The sequence below is a fragment of the Rhineura floridana genome, chromosome 11, assembly GCF_030035675.1.
Source record: "Rhineura floridana isolate rRhiFlo1 chromosome 11, rRhiFlo1.hap2, whole genome shotgun sequence".
NCBI lineage: Eukaryota > Metazoa > Chordata > Lepidosauria > Squamata > Rhineuridae > Rhineura > Rhineura floridana.
Window position 1 is genome coordinate 17,150,048 of NC_084490.1, and position 20,022 is coordinate 17,170,069.

The 20,022-nt window shown below is 47.3% G+C and overlaps 1 protein-coding gene across 6 annotated transcripts; it reads right to left on the reverse strand.

The window, feature by feature from the left end:
• Positions 1–3,825: 3,825 nt before the first annotated feature.
• PRR14 (proline rich 14) lies at positions 3,826–17,134 on the reverse strand. Of its 6 annotated transcripts, none has more exons than XM_061588889.1 (12): positions 17,050–17,134; positions 13,872–14,065; positions 13,513–13,780; positions 12,652–12,782; positions 12,293–12,554; positions 12,103–12,152; positions 11,721–11,809; positions 8,671–9,394; positions 8,002–8,116; positions 7,749–7,855; positions 6,878–6,949; positions 3,827–5,004 (listed from the first exon to the last, which is right to left on the reverse strand). In XM_061588889.1, exons 2-12 carry the CDS (start codon positions 13,967–13,969, stop codon positions 4,755–4,757), a joined length of 2,166 nt encoding a protein of 721 aa, XP_061444873.1. In that variant the 5' UTR covers positions 13,970–14,065; positions 17,050–17,134; the 3' UTR covers positions 3,827–4,754. The 6 variants fall into 6 exon arrangements, with proteins under 6 accessions (XP_061444879.1, XP_061444878.1, XP_061444873.1 ...); XM_061588890.1 differs by having other exon boundaries at positions 13,872–14,068; positions 17,050–17,128; XM_061588892.1 differs by lacking the exon at positions 17,050–17,134 and adding an exon at positions 16,893–16,982.
• Between the last annotated feature and the right edge of the window lie 2,888 nt (positions 17,135–20,022).

Here is a 20,022-nt window from a genome sequence, read left to right on the forward strand (position 1 = left end):
ATTGTATGTGGCACAAAGTGATATTGCACTGCAGTGGTGGTGAATAAGAAATCAGAAAAACATGATCAACCAGTTAAAGGTCAATGACAAACTGCAACTTGTTCAGAGGAAGACGGGAAGGAGCTGGAGATCGTGTCCAATGAAGAAAAGTGAAGGAAGGGCATATGCTGGGGAAGTGACGATTAAGAAAAAATATGAGAGCCTTTTTCAAATAGTTGAAGAGTTGTCTCATAGATGATGGTGCAAGTTTGTTTTCTGTTGATCAGGGTAGAACCCAAACTAATGGCTTCAAATTACAAGAAGGGGGATTTCAACGAAACATAAGAGGTTATTCTAATAATAATAATTCTAATATTCTAACTTCTAATAAAGTGAAACGGAGTGCTTTGGAACGTTGCATTGTGCTTTGTTAGAAACCAAGCAGCACCCACTTATCAGGGATACTGTCAGAATGGATTTCATGAAATCAAATGAACTAAATGAGCTTTGAGGTCCCTTCCAAGTCTATGATTCTAGATGCATGCATTTGGATAGCATAAGTCAGTCCATAGAGACCCTCTGTGATCATTTTGCTTTTGAAGACAAAGTTGCTCGACTCTGGAAGGACCTTCATGCCAGTTGTTGCAGTCCCTATTCAGATGTCCAATGCCACATAAAACCTGGTGTTGTGGAATTAATTTCAGCGATGTGGCCTGATGACATGGACAGGATGTTTGCAGCAATGCATTTAACCACACGCTTCCAAGATCCTTGCCCTTCTTTGCTAATAAAAACGAGCAGAGCACAACTGGGTGGGTTCAGAATGTAGTTAATGCATCTCTGCACAAGGGGATGGTCCCCACGGTCCTCAAGGAGACAGTGGTGCAACCACTCAGAAAGTCCACCTTGGACCTGCTGGTTCAGAGCAACTACCAACCAGTCCTGCATATCCTTTTTTAGGCACAGTAGTGAAGGAAGTTGTGGCAGAGAAGCTGCAGGTGTTCCTGGAGAACACAGATTATCATTCTAAATCATTGCTAGTCTCTGTTCAAGCCTCCTTATGCAGCCTTGGTGGCCCTGATGGATGACCTTTATTGAAAGGCCATGGGGAATGCAACCATTCTTCTTCTCAATCTCTTTGCGGTTTTTGATACCTTTGACCATGGAATTTTCCTGGACTGTGAGAGATGAGTATTGGAGGCACTGTACTGTAGTGGGTTCCAATCCAGTCTGCAGGGCCAAGTCCAGAGAGTAGAAGTGGAAGACTGCTCATTAGTCCCATGATGGTTTTACACCATGGTGTACCACAGGGCACCACTTTATCACCAATACTTCTTAACATCTATTTCTAGGGTTCCCAAACTGTGGTCCCCAAGTTTCATTCAGGTGATCCGCGGTGTGTCCATGAAGAACATTTACAATTTGAATTCTATATAATTCAGATTCTCATACGAGAAATAAAAGAAGCAACACTAATACAATTAAAAATCATACAGCATCTAGCACAGCATATTACAATTGCTACCACAGGCCAAAAAAAAAAAAGTTGTCTGCCAAGACCATCAGCAATTTTCAAGCAGTCTATAGGAAACCACTGATCTATATTAACCTATTGAAAGCAACCATTAGGGATTTTGGGACAGGATACTTAGCACTACTTCTCTTATTACATCTGATTCAGGTGAGGCTATACAAGCCTTGGACCAGTGCCTAGATGCCCTGGTGGGTTTGATGAAGACCAATAAACTACACCTAAATCCCAGTTAAGACTGAGGCACTGTGGGTGAATGGTTCTTATGTCTGGGAGATACATAAATTGCCTTTTCTAGATGAGGTCATACTCCGTGTTGTAGCCGGAGAATGCTCCTGTATCCATCTTTGTCATTAAAGGCCCAAATGTTCTTGGTGGCTAGGAGCTTAATGTATTGTTGAGTAAGGCAGCTGTAGCCATTCCTGGATTGAGATAGCTGGGCTACTGTGCTTCAGATACTGGGAACCTCAAATTTATACTGCCACACATTCTCTGTGGGGCTTCTGTTGTTTTTGATCCAGACAGTGGGAGTTTGGGCAGAATGCAATATATAACACCTCTACACTGGGCCAAGTTACTGTTAGCCTACGAAGCTGTAAACAGCTTGGGACCACTTACATACATACATACACCCCTGCCTGATTGCTACAGGCAGCTGGAGCCACTATTTAAGGGTGCCACATTGTTTGCCTTGCTTCTACAAGAAAGAGGGCATTTAGCGTGTCTGTGCCTCGGTTCTGGAACTCCTTGCTATTACCATTAAGCAAGCACCATGGGTATTTTGTTTCAGAGGCCTGCTTAAGATTTTTCTGTTTACATAGCCCTTTTCTGACATTTAGCTCAACCACCGGTTTATTGTCTATCACTCTTCAGATGTTGACTTGAAGTATTTTATGCTGTTTTATGGATGTATTATGTTCAAAGCCTAGATCCTATGTTTATTGTGCAGCATATAAGCCTGTAAGTAAATAAATAAAATCAGGCAGAACTGAGAAGACAACAAATCTCAGATGAGCAAGGTTAGCTAAAAATGCAACCGTCACAACCCTACCTATGCATCTGACTCCAAGTACCGCCTGATGGCCACACTTTGGTCAAGGAGTTTGAAGATAAATATTTTGACAACCTTTCTCCACAATAGGCTCTCTCGGCCTTCCAGGTGGAACCAGATAGACACAATGAAGTCGCCCGAGAGTGTTGCATCCTGCTCAAGTTGGTGGCTTCCAAAACCAACCAGTCTTGGGCCATACTGCGCAGGCCTGACAAAGGTTTGGAAGCACTCCCCCCCCCCAATCTCTCCCTCTTCTAGTTACTATGTGACTGGAGTTGTGAAGAGAGTGAACCTTGGCTGTTTGTACTGCAACTTGCTTTAGAAATATAGCAAGATAAGAAAAATACTAAACAGAAGCAAAGTACAGAAAGAACACAGCCAACCCTAAGCTGCGAGAGAAGAGTTTGTCTTCCCCTCAACAGTATGCAGAGATTTAACAGGATTTATATACTGCTTAATAATCAAAACATCTAAATTTACCTAAATCAGCTCCAGGCCAGGGATCGTCTGTCCTGGCGCAAATATACAGCTCAGAGCTTTTATTTGTGGGTCTACCCTCTGAGTCTTAAAAGCTTTGAGTAGAACCTACTGGAATAAAAGCTATCCAATAAATCCTAAATATTTAAATAACAAGGAGAAAAGGCAACTTCCAGTAGACAAGCGGAGCAAAGAAGTAACTGCTGCAGTGAATATGATGAAAGTCTTCACTCGTACGCAAAACCTATTAATCGGATAAAATGTCATTTTGTTGATGTACTAGCCGCAAAGAAGTTGGACATGCTGTCTTTACTTCTTGTAATGAAAGATGATGCAAACTTCACCATTGTTGACTTGAAATGGCAAAGGTTTTGAGGAAGGTGAATCCTAACACCACCACCAAACACTTTTTTTTAAACTGGGCATGAGTGCAATTTGCAGAAACTGCATCTCAGACCACATGGATCCATATATTTCATTATTTTCTGTAGTTTCTTATACATGTAGAATTGTAGTACAACCATGTGCATTATGCTCCTCTCCTTGTCATTTGATCCTGCATCACAGCAATTTCTTTTTGTCATAGCCAATTATGTCTACCACCATTCCTGATAGGAAGCAACATTTTCTTGGGCAATAATTCTGTGTGGACCTGTAACCCCACTGCTTGCTATTGGTTTTCATTCTCTTCACCGTGCACTTTTTCTGAGGCAAAGTGGTCTGCTGCACACCTGGCAATATGGTTTCCCTTAAAGCTGCATTGCAAGGTTCACAAAGATCAGTTAAGGAGCAATCAAAAATACATTTTTTCTTGCCCCAAGCTGAAAAGTTTATTAGAAATATAGATTAATACAAAAATGAAAACAAAAAACACCTCACGCCTAACAGAACATAGTCCCAGCAAGTTGATCTAAACCAGGAATACAGAGGCCCTGATCCAGGACAGAGACGCTAAGGGATTCTCCAGCCGGCTGTGCAATGTCCATGCTTTAACAATTGGACACATACCCCTTTTCCCAGCCTATAGCTACATCATCCCTTGCACCATTTCATCACCTGCCCCATAACAAAACCTGCTTCTGCTGATTCTTTCCCACAATCCCTTTCTTTATCCTTCTCATCCAATGGGCTTGTACATTCTGCATTCGTATTTGTTTTGATAGGGATGGCATCTCAAAAATGGGCAACTTGCCCCTCACCTGGCTAGGCACAGCCCTTGCTGGCCTAAACAACTGGTAGATGGCACAATACCACTGGGCATTAGACCTATGCACTCCTCCTATGCGAGGCACTGGTGATCCAATTGTGCATAGGAGGAAGAGTGCAAAGAAGAAACAACTTTTGGGCACCACAAACGTTCTTCCCCTTGTGCTCGTGAGCCAAAGAGCTGAGAAGAAAGGGACTGGCATGGTGCCAAAGCAGGCAGTGTGGCGATTGGCCAGATGGCGTTGAATGACACTCAACCCCCATTTTCATAGTGGCAATATTATCCTTGGCTTGGAGAGTGATCTAACATCAATGGAGAATGAGGCAACAGTCACAGAAGACCAATTAGCTGGGGAAGAAGAGAATAAAGAGCACCACAGGAGAAGCTTGGAGTGGTAATGGCGATTTTGGTAGTTTTTAAAAAGCAACCTCTTGCTAGTTTAGATGGCGTCTGAGCTCCTAAGGGTGCTGTGCCCTTTCCTTGATACAGATTTAGGCCCTGCTCAGAACTCAGCGCTCTTCTTCCTCAAACAAGGCATCCAGTTCAGCCAGCCGCTGCTGCAGCATCTCCTCCAGCTCAAGAGACTGGGGCTGAGCCCGCCGTCCTCCTGCCCTGCGACCCCCTCGGGAGCGGGCTTTGCGTTGCTTGCGGGGAAGACCTCCCTCCCGGAACTCCATGGCCCGCTTCAGCTTACGTTGGCTGGTGAAGATGAGCGCTCCGTTGCGTTCCAGTGGCACCTCAAAGATGGTCTCAAATGACCTGCAGGGATAGAAGACAGGAGGTGGGACATGAGGAAAAAGGAGAGGACATCTCAGATTCCCAATTTCAAGAGTAGATTCCCTGGCGGTATAGAAAGCATAAGGAAATGGAAACTACCTACAAAACTTGCAACGTTTTGTAGCTGGAATGAATAATGCAAATGTTCGTGTAGTTACACTCTGTGTTATATGCTCTGTTTTTAATGCCTGGATCAAAATTGGGATGTTTTGGCAACATCTGGCATGCCATGAGGAAAAATCAAACATGAAAGTGGTTTGGAGGGTGGCAGGAATCAGCAGCCGCAGAAAATGTCATAGCATCTTCGCAGAAAACTTGAAAGATGACTCCCTGCCCAAATGTCTGTTTGGATTCATAGCTTCTGCACCAATTGCTTGTGCATTAAGTATTTGCTCCATCAATCTTGAGAACTAGAAACTTCTAAATTGAAAGCAACAATTAGGAAAACAGCTAAAATTCCAAGGACTGCAGCAAGCAGTTTATGCATTATCCCAAATCAGAACAGGAGCAGACAGCCTGTGTAACTGGAACCGTCAAGTAAGCTACAGGGATTCATCAGCTCCAAGGGCCGTAGAAGAAACTTATAATGAACTAGATTGCCACAGTTCATCCACACATTGTTTTCACAATACAGGGCAGATGCTAAAATGACAGGTAGTTGAAATTTCACTTATATTCACTGACCACTGGTCCAAAATAATTATCCACCTGGCCTGTATTTTCCCATCTGCAAAAAAGGGCAACCAAAACTATCAAAGAGTTGGGGCAAGTCCCCTGCAAGGAAAGATTTATATATGGAGCATTTTAGTTTAGACCAGGGGTGGGGACCCTCTGGCCCACTTGGCCTGCTAGGCCTCCCCATTTGGCCCACAATGCCATTTCTTCTAAAACAGACCCACCTGCCCTACACCCGACATCAGATGCGATATCAGATGTGAAGCAGGTATTGAGGTGGCTACAAAGGAACAAGTGGAAGCTTAAAGTGTGCTCCTGGGTTTTTTCTTTGCTACTGCAAAGCATGCTTCTCCCACCCATCACAGCTGATGAGTAAGGGGAGTGTGCCTTGATCTGATAATACTAAAGAGTTTCCATTGAACCTGCTGTTAAATTGGAGCTTTTCCACTACATTTTAGCAGTGGTTTCAGTGCAAACTGCTTGGTTCTCCAAGAGCAGCAAAGTCCTTTGCATGAAAGTTAGCAAGCGCCTGAAGCCAGCTGGATGTCAGGTGCTTGGGATGCACGAGGCAACGGACCTTGATAGGTGACTGACAGGTGGTTTGTCCTGCACACTTGTCAAACTTGGCCTGTGGGGTGGGGCCAGATAAGGATCTGGCCTATCAGGCCAAAAAGGTTCCCCAGCCTTGGCTTAGTGATGGCCACCAAGCTGGCCATCTCTAAAATGGAAATAGGCAAGTTCATGGAGAATAAGACTCATGATGTCTATACAGGTAATTTGCCTGTGAGTCCAAGTTGCCAAGGAATGTGAGTGGGAGTACTACACAGCTCAATCCACTTGTGGGCTCCCCTCACAAGCATCTGGTTGGATTAGGCAGGCCTTTGGCCTGACGGCACAGGGCTCTAAGATGTTAGGGACAAAGGAAATAGGGGAACGTTTGTATCACTACACATCACCACTGCTCCATGCACATCCTCCCCAGCCCTTTTTTGCAATTAACTATACATGTTCACAAATACGTGGAGGAGGTAGCGTTTATGGCTTAGGGATCCTGAAAACAGAATCTGGGGTTGCTGGCCTGAAATGACCAAGCAGAGAGAGACAGAATATAAAAGTAATGCTCATTAAAGTGCTGTTGTTTTCAGAAAGGATAGAAGGTCCTCCAAGCAGCCTTCCTCACCTCTTCTCCGTGGGTGTGCGGTAGTTCTTGTTGGTGTAGATCTCCTCCAGGCTAAACTCTTTCTTGTTCAACCTGGGACAGGAAAGAGATGTCAAAGCTCATCGCCCAGCAGCCTGTGATAAACCACTCTCATTTGGAGTGTGTGCATGTGTAGCCATATAGCTTTGCAGGGCGTCAAGTTGCTTTGTCCTCACTGTGAGCTCAGACATCTGTGCTACCCGTTCACTCATATGTTTCACATAGAGACCACCAGCTGGCCTCTTAGCTTGCAGCTCAATTTGACGCAGTCTAACAGCCTTGGACCACAATTGCCTCGAAACCTTCCCAAGGTCCCAGGAGCGCCGGATCCAGCACCCCACCTCCTTTAGCCCATGTTTCCCAATGCTCTCGGAATGCTCATCTTCTAACCCACTGTTTTTCAACCTTGGGTCCCCAAATGTTGTTGGACTACAACTCCCATCATCCTTGGTTAGGGCTGATGGGAGCTGTAGTCCAACAACATCCAACCCACCAACAAGAGCACCCAAGCAGTTCTTTTCAGAGAGGCTTCAAACCGAAAGGCAGACATCAACTAACAAGCTTTAATGTTGGTGGACAGCCCTCATTCCTAACTCAGATTCCACTCAGCTCGTGCATTTTTCTTCATGTTTTTTTTTTAAAGTATACCACACCTTTCCTCAATAAGCCCCCTCCCTCAAAGCACTCCTCTGCCCCAAGCTATACAACAGACCCCACATCCACCTCCCTTCCAAGCACTAGAGAATCTGAATCCAGAATTCCCGAAGTGCTGCCAGGCTAATTCAACACCCACCCTTCTTTTGCTGAAAAGCCCCTTCTGTTCCATTCTAGCCCTCTTGTGAGGCACCCTCACCTGACAGGCCGGGGAAGCCCCATGGGAGTGAGATTTGCTTGCTGCCTGGCTGGTGTCTTGCGGATCCTTATGGAGGATACCTTCCCTATGGAGTTGTCTTGGGACCCCTGTAGGTTTTAGGGAGGTTAAGAAGGACTGTGAAAGGCCATGATGATGGCAAACAAAAATGAAAGTCCCTAAAATGGATGTGTTCCAGAGCCATCCATTCCTCACAGTGCAGCATGTCGTAACGAGAGCCCAGAGTGCAACTAACCTTTATCCCAGCTTCCGAAAGCATCATCTGTTCTGATGTGAGCAACTCCGAGTCAACCACATCCAGGCCAACCCCAGACACTCTCTGCCCATGATCTGGGGATGGAGAGACGTCCCTAAGAGGATAGAGAGGGAAAACCAAACATTATGTTAGTAGAAAGGAATCCTAGCTGTTTCCCAGATTGGTAGTGCTCTCTCTTCAACTCGGTGGAGGGGACTTTAAAAGAGAAAAACAAACCGATACAGCTGTGCCACAGAGCACTGAGAGTACAGAGCATTATGGAAGTTGTGAAACACTGGGAAAAGTGGAGCCTTTCTGCCTGTGAAAAGAAGCAAAGGATGAAGAGGCCCAGCCCATCAGCCTCCACCACTAGTCAGTGAATGAAAATGCCTTATGGGGAATCAGACCTCTGGTGTTAGACTAGACCCATTTAATTTACTGGAAATTGTTAACTTGGGTCCATTAATTTCACTCAGCCTACTCTAAATAGGATACAACCCTATAGTAATATATTTTTTTAAGATGATGAGAGAGAAGCCAGCACCCATGTAAAGGGTCGTTTGTGGCTTTTTAGGGTGGGAGTGCCAAAGGTTTTGAAGAGGATAGGTCTTCTGGACTCCTGAGGAATGACAAATATACAGCTTGGGGCTGGGAGGGGAAAGTTTTTACCTGGAATGAGCTGGGTCAGATTCACAGCAGCAGGAAGGCACAGGGGAGGCGTAGGAGGAACCATCGCAGTGGGGAGTGTGTACTGCGGGACCAAGCAAGAGGTGAGCAGGCGGTGTGCTGAAAGGATACACCTCCTTGCGTAGGCAGGGTGGGGTGGGGCGGCCCAGCTCCCGGGACACTTCCAGGCTGCAGACAGTGTGCCGGCGCTGTCGCAGCTGTGCAGAGAGCGAAAGGGTCGCAGGAGAAGCTTGCCAAGAGCAGGCTCCAGGAAAATCAGGGCAGGAGTAGCTGCGTCCAAGGCGGGGCTGGGGAGCTGTGTCTCCTTCATTCAGGCGCCACTGGCGGATAGGGGGCCGTCCGCTCACCACCATGCTGCCCATCTCTTCTTCCTCCTCCTCTTCATGGTGGCAGCTCCTCTTCCGGGGGCGTGGTTCTGAAATGGCGATTTTTACCTCAATGTTGACTCCTTGGCGTGGGGTAACTGGCTGAGCTGCGGCCTGGTCCTCATTTCCAGGGGGGCAGGGGGGCAGGGAGGGGGGCCCCTCTGTGGATGGAAGGGAAGGCTTGGATGGGCTCAGAAAGATGTCAGCAAAGGCCTCCAGTTTGGAACGCATGCTCTGGAAGACGGGGACCAATCCCCAGTGCCGGAAATGGGGGACCACCGACGGACGCAAGAGCGTGGCAGCTGAAGGTGGCCAGGAGGAGGGAGCTTCAGCAGCTGCATCTGGTAGGAGGGGAAAGAAAAGGCACCATCATGGTAGGACCCAAGGCAGCCTTTCCCAACCTGGTGCCCTCCAGATGTTTTGGACTAAAACTCCCACAGACCCCAGCAAGCACATCTGTGCTCGTTGGGGTTGTAGCCCAAAACACCTGAACAGCACCAGGTTGAGGAAAGCTGACATAAGGAATGGATAGTCATTCTCTTACAACACGATTGTAAATATCAAGTGTACCATCTTGCTAAATCTTTCTTCCTTGCTTGCGCACCATCACATGCTCTCTCAGCCAATCAATGAGGGGTGGGGGGCCTCTGGATAGAGTTGTGAATTGTTGCAAAGCAACATCAACCTGCCTCCATTTTTGTCCCCACATCTTTTAAACATTTTTAATGACTTGTTTCAAACTGGTTTTTCATTGATACTTTTAATATTTCTTGTAAGCCACTTAGAGGTTTTATGACAATCAAGCGGTATATAAATGTTGTTAAATAAAAAATTCAATAAATGTTGCCTCACAGGCCTCCATTTTGTCAGGAACATAAGCTGCAAGCCAATAGGGGAGAGAGTGCATTTTCAGCTCCAGTCAAAATGGAAATGGAATATCCTCTGTATGCTGGCTCTGACCACGCTAAACCCAAATCACTTACTATTTTGCTCTGGGTCGCTTTTATGAGAAAAGCAACTAAATTATACAGCCACAAGAGTGGCTGTATACTATAGCCAGCATGGATTTTTCACATTCTGCAATGTTAAATTGAAAATACCCTCCATGCCATTCTGATACTTCCCATAAGCTCATTTTAAAACAAAACCTTACAAAACTTATAGTCCTGAACTCAGAAACGCTTGCTTAACAACACTCTCAATTTTCATGGCGATACACAAAACAGTCAGAGAGAATCGAGAGTTCAAAGTCTAAAAAGAGGGGGGGGGAATCCAGGGCCCTTTTGGACTTTTTTCTCTCAGAGTTCTCATAATCTGTTGAAATTCATTAAAAATCAGCCATGTTCACAGAGTACCTGTAATCCTAATACTGACCTTGCCCCATACTCTGACCTTCATCTTCTGCAGTTTAAAAGTTAAAAAAATGCCTGGCTGATTTTTAGTTAATTTAAGAAATTTTGGCTGGCACCTTATGATAATGTGGGGCATGCTCAGTACAAACCAACTGTCAGAGTTCTAAAAGCCAGACTCACAGCTGCTGGGCTTGCCTAGTCAGGGAGCCACACCCACACCAGACTTTGATTTCACCTGAGACAATCATGGCTTCCCTCAGAGAATCCTGGGAAGTGTAGTTTGTGAAGGGTGCTGAGAGGAGACTCCTGTTCCACTGAGAGAGCTCCAGCAGCCAGACTGGTTTAACAGTCAGCCACTCTGATTGAAGGTCTATGAGGGGAACAGGGCGTCTCCTAGCAACTCTCAGCACCCTGTGCATTCTGGCAAACGTGCAAGTTTCTGGACCAGCTCTCTGCTGGACCAACAGCAGCTTGTTCTCCAGCAGAATCAAGCTGGGGCCACAGGGGGAAAGGATTCCCTTAGCACTAGAGCTATATTCCCCCAGCCATTCATCTTCTGAAACAACTTATCACCTGAACACAGAAAAGTAAGTTTCAGACATGAACATCTCAACCCAGTGAGGTCATGGTATCCTATGAACAGCAGCTCCCTTCCTCCCCCCTTCAAATGCATATCCAATCAGGCACAAAACAGGTACTAAGTGACATCAAGTCAGATGTCTGTGTGAACAACTGTTTGGCAGGAGCAGCCCTGACCTCCTCTCCCCCACCCCCCACCCCCACTGATGTTATGCTTTTAGATTGGCTGGGGTAGTGTTTCTGAAAGGCCTTTTGCCCTTCTGCCACCACTGAGGCAACCCTTGCTCCAACATGGTCATCAGGTACAGGCAGCGGGTGACTATTGCTCTGTTCTAGGGTGGAAGATCTACATGTTGGAACCTGCCCTACCACAGATCTGGTCACAGATGTCTGCAAGACTCTTTGAAGCCCTAAGTGGTGGGAAGGGGAGGTATAAATAACTTAAATAAATACAATTACTCATGGGAAATTTGCTTGCGTGACTGAAGTTTGCAAAGAGTTTGCCAGGTTCCACAGGACCAGGGATGGATCAGTCAAGTTTTTGTGACATTTTTGTGGCATTTTCGCGCAATGCACCACATTATTTCCAATGGGTTTCGCTTTACAGCGATTTCCGCTTTACGACGGCAGTCTGGAACGGAACCTGCCGTATAAGTGGGGCCCGCCTGTACCTTGAAACGACTTCGCACTAAAGGTCAGACTAACAGCACACAACGCCTACAAGAGTCTCACCTACCTGTTTGATGACAGTGATCTTGTGGGTCTTGAGGGGTTGGGTTGCCCACATCTGGAGAGAATTGGTGAGGCACTATCAGTTGATTGCTCCTGAGTAACAGCAGAAACATGGGGCAGGGATGAGCAGCCTCCTTTGACCCATGCTCTCCCCCAAATCAAGATGCTTTAGACACAAGCAGGGACCAAAGTTAGTATTTCCATCAAAGGGAAAGAGACTGTTCCCTCTCACCCCAAGGGAGCTTGGGATAGTACAGGAGGCATCAACACTAACCACTGATGTTGATCAGTTTTCTTGCTGTGTGACGGGCACCCACTTGAAGGGGGGGGGGGCGAAGGCACAGACAGCTCCATGCCTTCATTGCTTTTGTGGGGGGAGCACTCACCCGCAGGGGGATGGGGAGGTCTCCTGCTGCTCCTTGCCAACGCCGGCATCCTGCCAGCGAGAAAAGACGTCGGAATCGAAATGCGGACTGAGCCATCACCCTCTGACTCCCTCCGACTCCCTCCATGTGGTTTTTCCAAGGCTCCCTGCCATCCCATTTTCTGAGGTTGCCTCCCACCCTCTTAACTAACCAGCATTCGGTTCAAGGAACAGTCCTCCAGACTGATGGCCAGGATCCGCCGACGAGCTGTCTCCAGCGGGGAGGTCTTTGTCCCTTCACTCCCGTTTGCCAGGGAAATTCCCTTCTGAAGACGCTGCCTCTTGGCTTGCAGGCGCTCAGACTCACGACACTGAAGGGGAGACGGCCTCTTGTCCCAGAGCTGCCGGCATGCATGAGCCAGCCTCTCCTGAGGCTCCTGATGGGATGGAGAGTACCCCTCAGTGGGAGATGACCTGGGGATGGCAGGAGTAAGACAGACAGAAAGTTACAAATGAAGTGCCCAATCCCAAGCTGCTCGATCTCTCCAGTCTCTTGCGGGTCTTTCCTCACCTGCACACAGTGCTGCTTTCAGCCTTTGTTGAGCCGGAAGCTCTGTCTTCATTCGTAGTTGCTGGCTGGAGGGGGGTGGTGCAGGGAGGCGTTGCGGGTCTTTGCAGAGGGGAGCCCCCTTGAGGATCATCCTGGGCAAAGAGAGATGCATGCCAAGTTTGAAACAGCTTAAGAATAATGAGGGACAGAGGCCTTCTCTCCCCTTTTTTTCCACCCTCCATGAGAGTGTTTACACAGGAATTGGCTCATGGGGACAAAGCATCCTTCAGGGACTTAATCCAAGTGAGTCGACGCCTCCCTCACAATGCCAGAGAGCAACCATATGCCACAGGTCATCATTTGCCTGATCTGGTGGTGTGCAAAGCATCATGGGAGCTGCAATGCATAGGGGGAAACTAGAGAATGGGTGCCTTCACTACTGTATTAACCCCTGGGAAGATCTTGGCTTTTGACGGGCAAGGGATACTTATTCATTAGCATTGCCACACTGTGTACCATGCAAATAAAGACATTTACTGGATAATACAGATGAAGACTATGGACCCCTTTTGTGAGGTGGGATGGGGGGGGGTTAGGGGGAAACGGAGGGAATTCCCTTGGTTTGCAACTAGAGAGCTGAAAGAAAGGCTTGGTTGTGTGGTGGAATTTGATTTAGGACACACAGAGTGTGTATATTGGTGCAGGGCAGAAATGGCATTTCGAGCAAAGAGGCAATTACATCTCACCAGGAGGGAGTTAAGAACCGGCAGTCTTGGGCCCTATTCAGTTGGCCCTCCCACCCTAGAAGCAGATTTAACATGCCCTTGTGAGGAACCCTCCCATGCACCCTGCAGTCCAGCTCCCATGCTATGGTGTCCTCACAAGCATTTGAGTCGTCGAAAAATCTTCCAGGTTGACAGCCAGCACCTTCCTCTGCTTTTTCTCCATGGGAGATGCCACACACCACAAGGTCTCTCCTGTCCCACTGCAAACCTCTCCATTCCTTTCCGCCCTTTCGGGAGACCCCAGCTGAAGCCGTTGCCTCTTGCTGGGCAACTGCTCTGCATCGCCACCCAGGAGGGGGCACATTCTGTTTCTCTGAAGGGGCTTCGGGCATAGGGAGGTGGATCCTTGCTCCTCAGCAGCAGGCCTGAAAATGAGAAAGGAGAGAAGGTCAAGGCAACGGCCCAATCTCCCTCACCCGCTGGAGTTGACAGGGAGGAGACCAGCTCTTCCCCCACCTGTATATGATGATTTTTCGTCGCCTGACCTGCCTCTCAAAGGCGGACACTGGCGGAGGGTTCCCCTCAGATGTTAGTTCAAGAAGAGGGCTCTCCATGGCCGGCCTGAGGAGGGAAACACTCTATACCTCCCTGGAATCAGGGGTTTGGAGGCCGCCCCAGAATGGCCCACTGGGTCCTCATTCCTCACTTCTCTGCTTCACAGGGAGAAAAATAGAAGAAATCAGAATTAAAACTAACATATCCCTGTGATTCTCAGATTTACTTCTGCCTTTAAAAATCAAATGTTAACTATTCCAGGTTTATCTGGAAGAAAGTATCACCCAACCCTGGTTGTCATAACCCATCATGTGGATGATAAATCACACTTATCCTCTCTAATAGCCATGGAAAAGTTTGCATTTACTGCTAAGCTAAGCAAAGGATGATTGACAATGCAATCCTATTCTTGTCTACTTAGAAGTAAGTTACCTTGAGTTCAATAGGACTTTCTCCCAGGTAAGCATGTACAGGACTGAACCCTGTGTGTGTCCGGAGGGGAGAGGATGGTCTTATCCAGTACCCTTATGAATGCCGCCCCTCATGTTTGAAGGACCAGCTGGCTCAAATATTTATTCCTATGATAGCACTGAACAAGACACAGGGGCTAATTATGTCTCCCCTCAGAGAAGGTAATTATAAATCATTAAGAGGCATGCAAATAGCATGTTAGTGACAACCAAAAAACGCCCTCCCTCCACAGGGACATTCCAGAGTAACTAAAACTAGAAGCTGAGATGACAAGGGAGAACTTCTCACCAGAAGCCAGGGAATTGTTTCTGCGGATGCCTCCGCCTAGTGGGGTGTGCAAAACCAAACAGGCACTCACCAAATGCAGATGGGAACCAGCGAATTAAAGGGAGGAAAAATCAAAGGATACGGGAAACCACAACAGCATGTAATAGTACAGCAGGCAGGGCAGAAGAGAATCCGAGCTGAGAAACATATTCCACAGCTTATAAAAGGGCCCTCTAGGGCAGGAAGAGGGAACCTGTGGTCCTCTAGATGCTGTTGAACTACATCTCCCATCATCCCTGACCATTGGCCATGCTGGCAAGGACTGATAGGAGTTGGAGTCCAACATCACCTTGAGGGGGACGGGTTCCCATCACTGCAAGAGGTATACACACAAACAACAGGCCAACCTTTTGGTGGATTTGTGTTTCCACACATGACAGAAGTCTCCTCAAACTGTCACCCTGTCCATTACCTTCCTCACATTTGCTATCAGATATGGGGTTATCCAAAAGCTACAGCTGGCAAGAGGCCAATAAGACTGTGGAAGGAAGGGAAGGGGATGCTGAGTAATGCCATGTGACAGAAATCAAGACAACACAAATCTCCAAGTGACAGGGAGATCAAAGTAAATAGAACTAAACAGGGAGACAAGCAGGGGATAGGTGTCTTTTTTAGGGCTATAATGCCAGCTGCAATGTTAGGCAGGCCACATTTTTTCTGAAGAGATTCAGCCTAATCAGCTGGGAAGGGACCAGCTATTCCCTTCAATAAAGATACTGTGATCTCTCCCCATCCGAATAGTTCCCTCCCAGTAGCCCTTACTTTATTTATTTATTTATTATGTCTTAACAGCATTTGTGAGTCTTTTACTATGTGCTCCTCCAGCTCTGAACCAGGTATTCCCCATTTTGCTATGGAAGTATACCCTGTCCCCCCTCCTTGCCATGGAAGCAGGGGGCCCATTGCACCTTCTCCTACTGCCCCGTCATTCCTGGTGATGGATACTTAATGCTTCCACCAGGTGAGCCTGTGGGGCAGGCAGGAAGATGGAAGGGGGAAATCATAAAACAGGGCTGAAGGTGACCCATGGGATCTCTCCCAGAACTGGATTTCAATGGCAGTCCTGAACTGCTGGGTGCTGTCTAGAATACTGGTATGACACCCTTCCCTGCAAAGGGAAAGGATTCTGGAGAAAAGAGGTACAGTCCATCCAGGGTTGCTTTTCCATCCCTTTCTTCCTACTCAGTCAAGCTTCACAGCCTAGGATCACCGATGTATGTAAGCACACACACATTCCCTTGGGTGTTGTCTCCTAACCCTCCCCTTCAAGATCTGCCCCATTAAATGCTCCCACTGATTTCTCCCTCACATTCCTAGATGCTGTTCCCCCCCCCGCCCCCATTATTATTCTTTAGATTTATTGCCCGCCCTTCACCCAAAGGTTCCAGGGCGGGTCACTCTTACAGTCTTAAGTCGCATCATTAAAAACGACCTAAAACCACATCTCAAAAAGTAGAGTGGGTCCTAAAAATACCCAGCTCGGGTGTCAAAGGCTAGGGTTATACATAAAACCTTTCCTACCATGTCAGCGACGTGTATGGGGTGGCGGGGGCTTGGCCAAGATTATCTCAGCCCGCCGCCCCCTCCCTGCTCATGCCCGTTCACTTGCCTCGTCTCTCTGGGCAGAATCCGCACCACTCCCCCACGAGAGGAGCGGAGGCGGATGCTGCTCCTTCTTCTCCCGGCTCCTCTCCTGCCGGCTGGTTCGGAGAGAGCAAGTGAAGAAGCGGCGGCAGCAGCAGCAGGTTGGTTGGACCTCCACGGGTTAGCAGTCGTGTCTGCCCCCGCAAAAAAAGCCAGATGTGGGACTCGACTGTGCCACCTCGGACTCTGCCCAGTTTTCCTGCTTAAGGAGCCCCTCCGAACCTCCCTCTCCCCACCCCCGTCCTGTCTCATCTTCACCTTCTTCCCAGTTCCCTTTCCCCCCTCCCAGCAGCAGCAAATATCTGCCCCCCATCCTCTTCTGCACGTTTCTCCCACTCCATTCGACACACACACACACACACACAAGTTCACCTTCCCCCCACTACTCTCCCCGCCACCCCCAGGTATCTTTCCTTGCCCTTCCTTCACCCGAGCCCCACAATTCGCCAGGCACATCCCACTTAAAAGCAACCGACCGCCCCCCCGCCGGTTTTCCCCGCCCCGCCGCGCCGCCGGTCCATTAGCCCCCTGGGATCTCACCTCCAAATCCTCCTTTCCTTAGGCTTCTTATCTATATCTCGAATAAACAAGCAAGCCAACAATACTCGCATCTCAATAAACAAAACTAAATTGAAAAAAACAACACTCCTCACGTTCGTGCCCGCCTTTGCCGCCCCCCTTCTCTCCTCCAACTCACCAGCTCTCGCTCTTCCTCCTCCCCCTGCCCTTCTCCTGCCAGCCCCTCGACACCACCCGATCCTTCTCGAGATCCAGCCCATCCAATAGCAATACATCCTGGTTTTGGTCTCAGCCAATAGGCGTACACCTTCTTTGCCGAGGTCTAGTAGCTACAGGGTCGCCATCACTGCTTAGGGCAAAACAAAAAGTTGATCATAGACTCTAGCGGCGATGCAAGACTTAGCAGTGTGACCTTCTTCGTTAGAGGGTGTAAGTGCCGCTGAAGTTAGCAGGCCCGCCATCTTAGGCAAGGGCAAGGAAAGAAACGAAAACAGGAAAGACGTACAAGGGCGGTCGCCATTTTGGATGAGGGCAGATTCTAGACGGCGCCACTTCGGACGCCGCCATTTGAGGGGAAGACCAGAAACTCGGGATTTAAAGGGACCGCTTTTCCACCATTCAGTTGGATGTGGTGAATTAAAGACTAGCATCCTTACCTTTGGCGAGGTCTTCTCGTCATAAGCTCGAAATCTGAAGGAGATTCATCTCTGACTGTTAAAACCAGATCCCAATGCAGTTTTTAATTTTAAAAAAAATCTACAAAGGGTGGAGAGAAGATAATACCACATTTGGAGAATCCGAAATCTTTTCCTAGGTTAAGAACACAAGATGAGTCTGCTGGCCCATCTAGTCCAGTCCAGCATCCTGTTCTCACAGTGGCCAACCAGTCTTTCAGTTCACTATACATGTCTACACAGAAGCAAGCCTTCTTGAGTTAAAGGAGATTACTCCCCAGAAAGTGTAGTGTAACAGGATTGCTGCCTTTGCTGCTGGAAAGCAGAATGATCATCTTTACTTCTTATTAAGTTAAGTTTACTTCTAATTAATTGGATAAAACTAGGTCTGTGCACATTTTTCCTTCTCTGTCTCTAAAAGTAGTTGTGACAGGTAACCGTGCACAATCATAAATCCATATATCTGGGAGTAAACCCCATTGAATTCAACAGGACAGACTCGAAGGCACATAACAACAGCAACAATATGGTTAGGACTGCAGACTTAGTTTTCAAATGAGGGTGGCATTCAATGCTAGTCATGCTCAGAGTAGACCTATTGAAGTGAATAGGCCTACTCAGTTCCACTCAGAGTAAACCCATTGAAGTTAATAAACATTACTAATTTGCTTTCTGTAATTTCAATGGGTCTTCTCTGAGTAAGGCTGCATGCACACAATACCTTTAAAGCACATATTCTCCCCAAAGAATCCTGGGAACTGTAATTTATTAAGAGTGTCGGTAATTATAGCTCTGTGAGAGGCAGCCCTGTGGCCAGCCTTCATTGTCAGGTGGGGCAGCCACATTTCATAGAATCACAAAGTTGGAAGGGGCCTATAAGGCCATTGAGTCCAACCCCCTGCTCAATGCAGGAACCCAAACTAAAGCATACCCGACAGGTGGCTGTCCAGCTGCCTCTTGAATGCCTCCAATGTTGGACAGCCCATCACCTCCCTGGGTAATTGGTTCCACTGTTGTATAGAGTTACCAGGTCTCCGGGTTTTGCCCAGAGTCTCTGGTTTTTGGGGGGCCTCTCCAGCTAGCACCCCTTAATCTCCGGACTCTCAGCTTCAATTTAAAAAAAAATAAGTTTCTAGGTGGTCTGGTTCCCGAGATATACACCAAAACGTCAGCCCCCCTCGCGACTGTTTAATCCATTTAACTGATATGACGCTGAAGTTGGTTCCTAGCTCACAGTTCCTTATTTGCTTGAAAGTTCAAAACACTAAAAAAGAAGAGTTGACAACTACAGCAGCTTCAAACCAAACTTAACATGTCTCTGAAACCCAAAATATATGTTGGGGTACCCTATATGATATATCACTGTGATCGGGGGACTCTCCCCATCAAGAATAACAATACATTTATGCAATCAAAATCATCAGGCTTCTGATATTATCATAAATACATAATGATGTCATAAAATCATAAAAAATTAGTAACTGGGGGTGCCCACCCCAAACTCTGCTCTGGAACAGGACAAATCATATACCCCAGGAAAGGTGAGTGTGTCCTCTACGAGATGCCACTACATCCCGCCTGGCCCAGAGCTTCTGCTGGGCGCAGGGCACAGAGGAGAGCAACTATGCAAAATCAAAGCAGACCAAAACATACAGGAAAAAATAAGTAACTGGGGGTGCCTGTTGGAATGTATGAGGTTCAATTCCAACTTGGTGGGTTGAGGCTGCATGGGGTTAAAAAGGGTAGCTAGGGAGGAGACCTCTTCGTTGCTAGGCTATACCTGTCCTTTGATTCTTGCCGTCTCTCCCCCTTCTGCTAGACTGATATGCAAAGGATGTTGATCCCAGTTCCTTCCCGCCTTCCCAGTTCCTTCTTCTCTCTCAAGAGGAGAGCAGACATCTTGCCTTTATCTCTCCCTCTCAACCAGCATGAGAGCTGCACTTGGACCAGTGCAGACTGCTCCAACATAGCTAGTTAGCTAGATATAGAACTCTTTCCTATCAAGCATGTACTTCCAGAATAAAGTAGTTCTTTCTTATTTTTCACCTTAAAGTCTCTGTCTGACTAATTTGCAGGGAAGGTAGAATCTTAGCAAAGATTCAAACACACACACATAAGCTCGCTCAATATGCTCCACTCTGCTATGCAACTCAATAGAATTCCAACAGGTTATGGGCCCAGCCATGCAAATGGAGATTTGAGCAACTAAAAGAGCTATTGTGTTTGAATCAAGGAAGCTAAAATAGAAACCTTCGGAGTTTAGTCAGTGAAAAGAGTTAAGCTTTTACTTCAGGATGGCTACCGTGACGGAGCGGCTAGGTCTCCAGAAACTCAAGGCCAGAGAGTGGAAACTATGGGAATTCCGTATGCGAAATCACCTAAGGCAACAGAAGCTGTTGGACATGATTACAGGATCAGAACCAGAAGGGGCTTCTTGGGAGGAGCAAACGGTTTGGAAGGAGAAAGATGAAACAGTA

Bases quoted from the DNA above. Each gene is read 5' to 3' on its own strand.
- PRR14 (XM_061588889.1), bottom strand. From the start codon at position 13,969: ATGGAGAGCCCTCTTCTTGAACTAACATCTGAGGGGAACCCTCCGCCA. The intron at 12,153-12,292 runs GTTAGTTAAGAG...TCTCGCTGGCAG, and splicing joins GTTCCTTGAACCGAATGCTG to GATGCCGGCGTTGGCAAGGA. The intron at 8,117-8,670 runs GTAAAAACTTTC...CTATCCTCTTAG, and splicing joins TCTGACCCAGCTCATTCCAG to GGACGTCTCTCCATCCCCAG.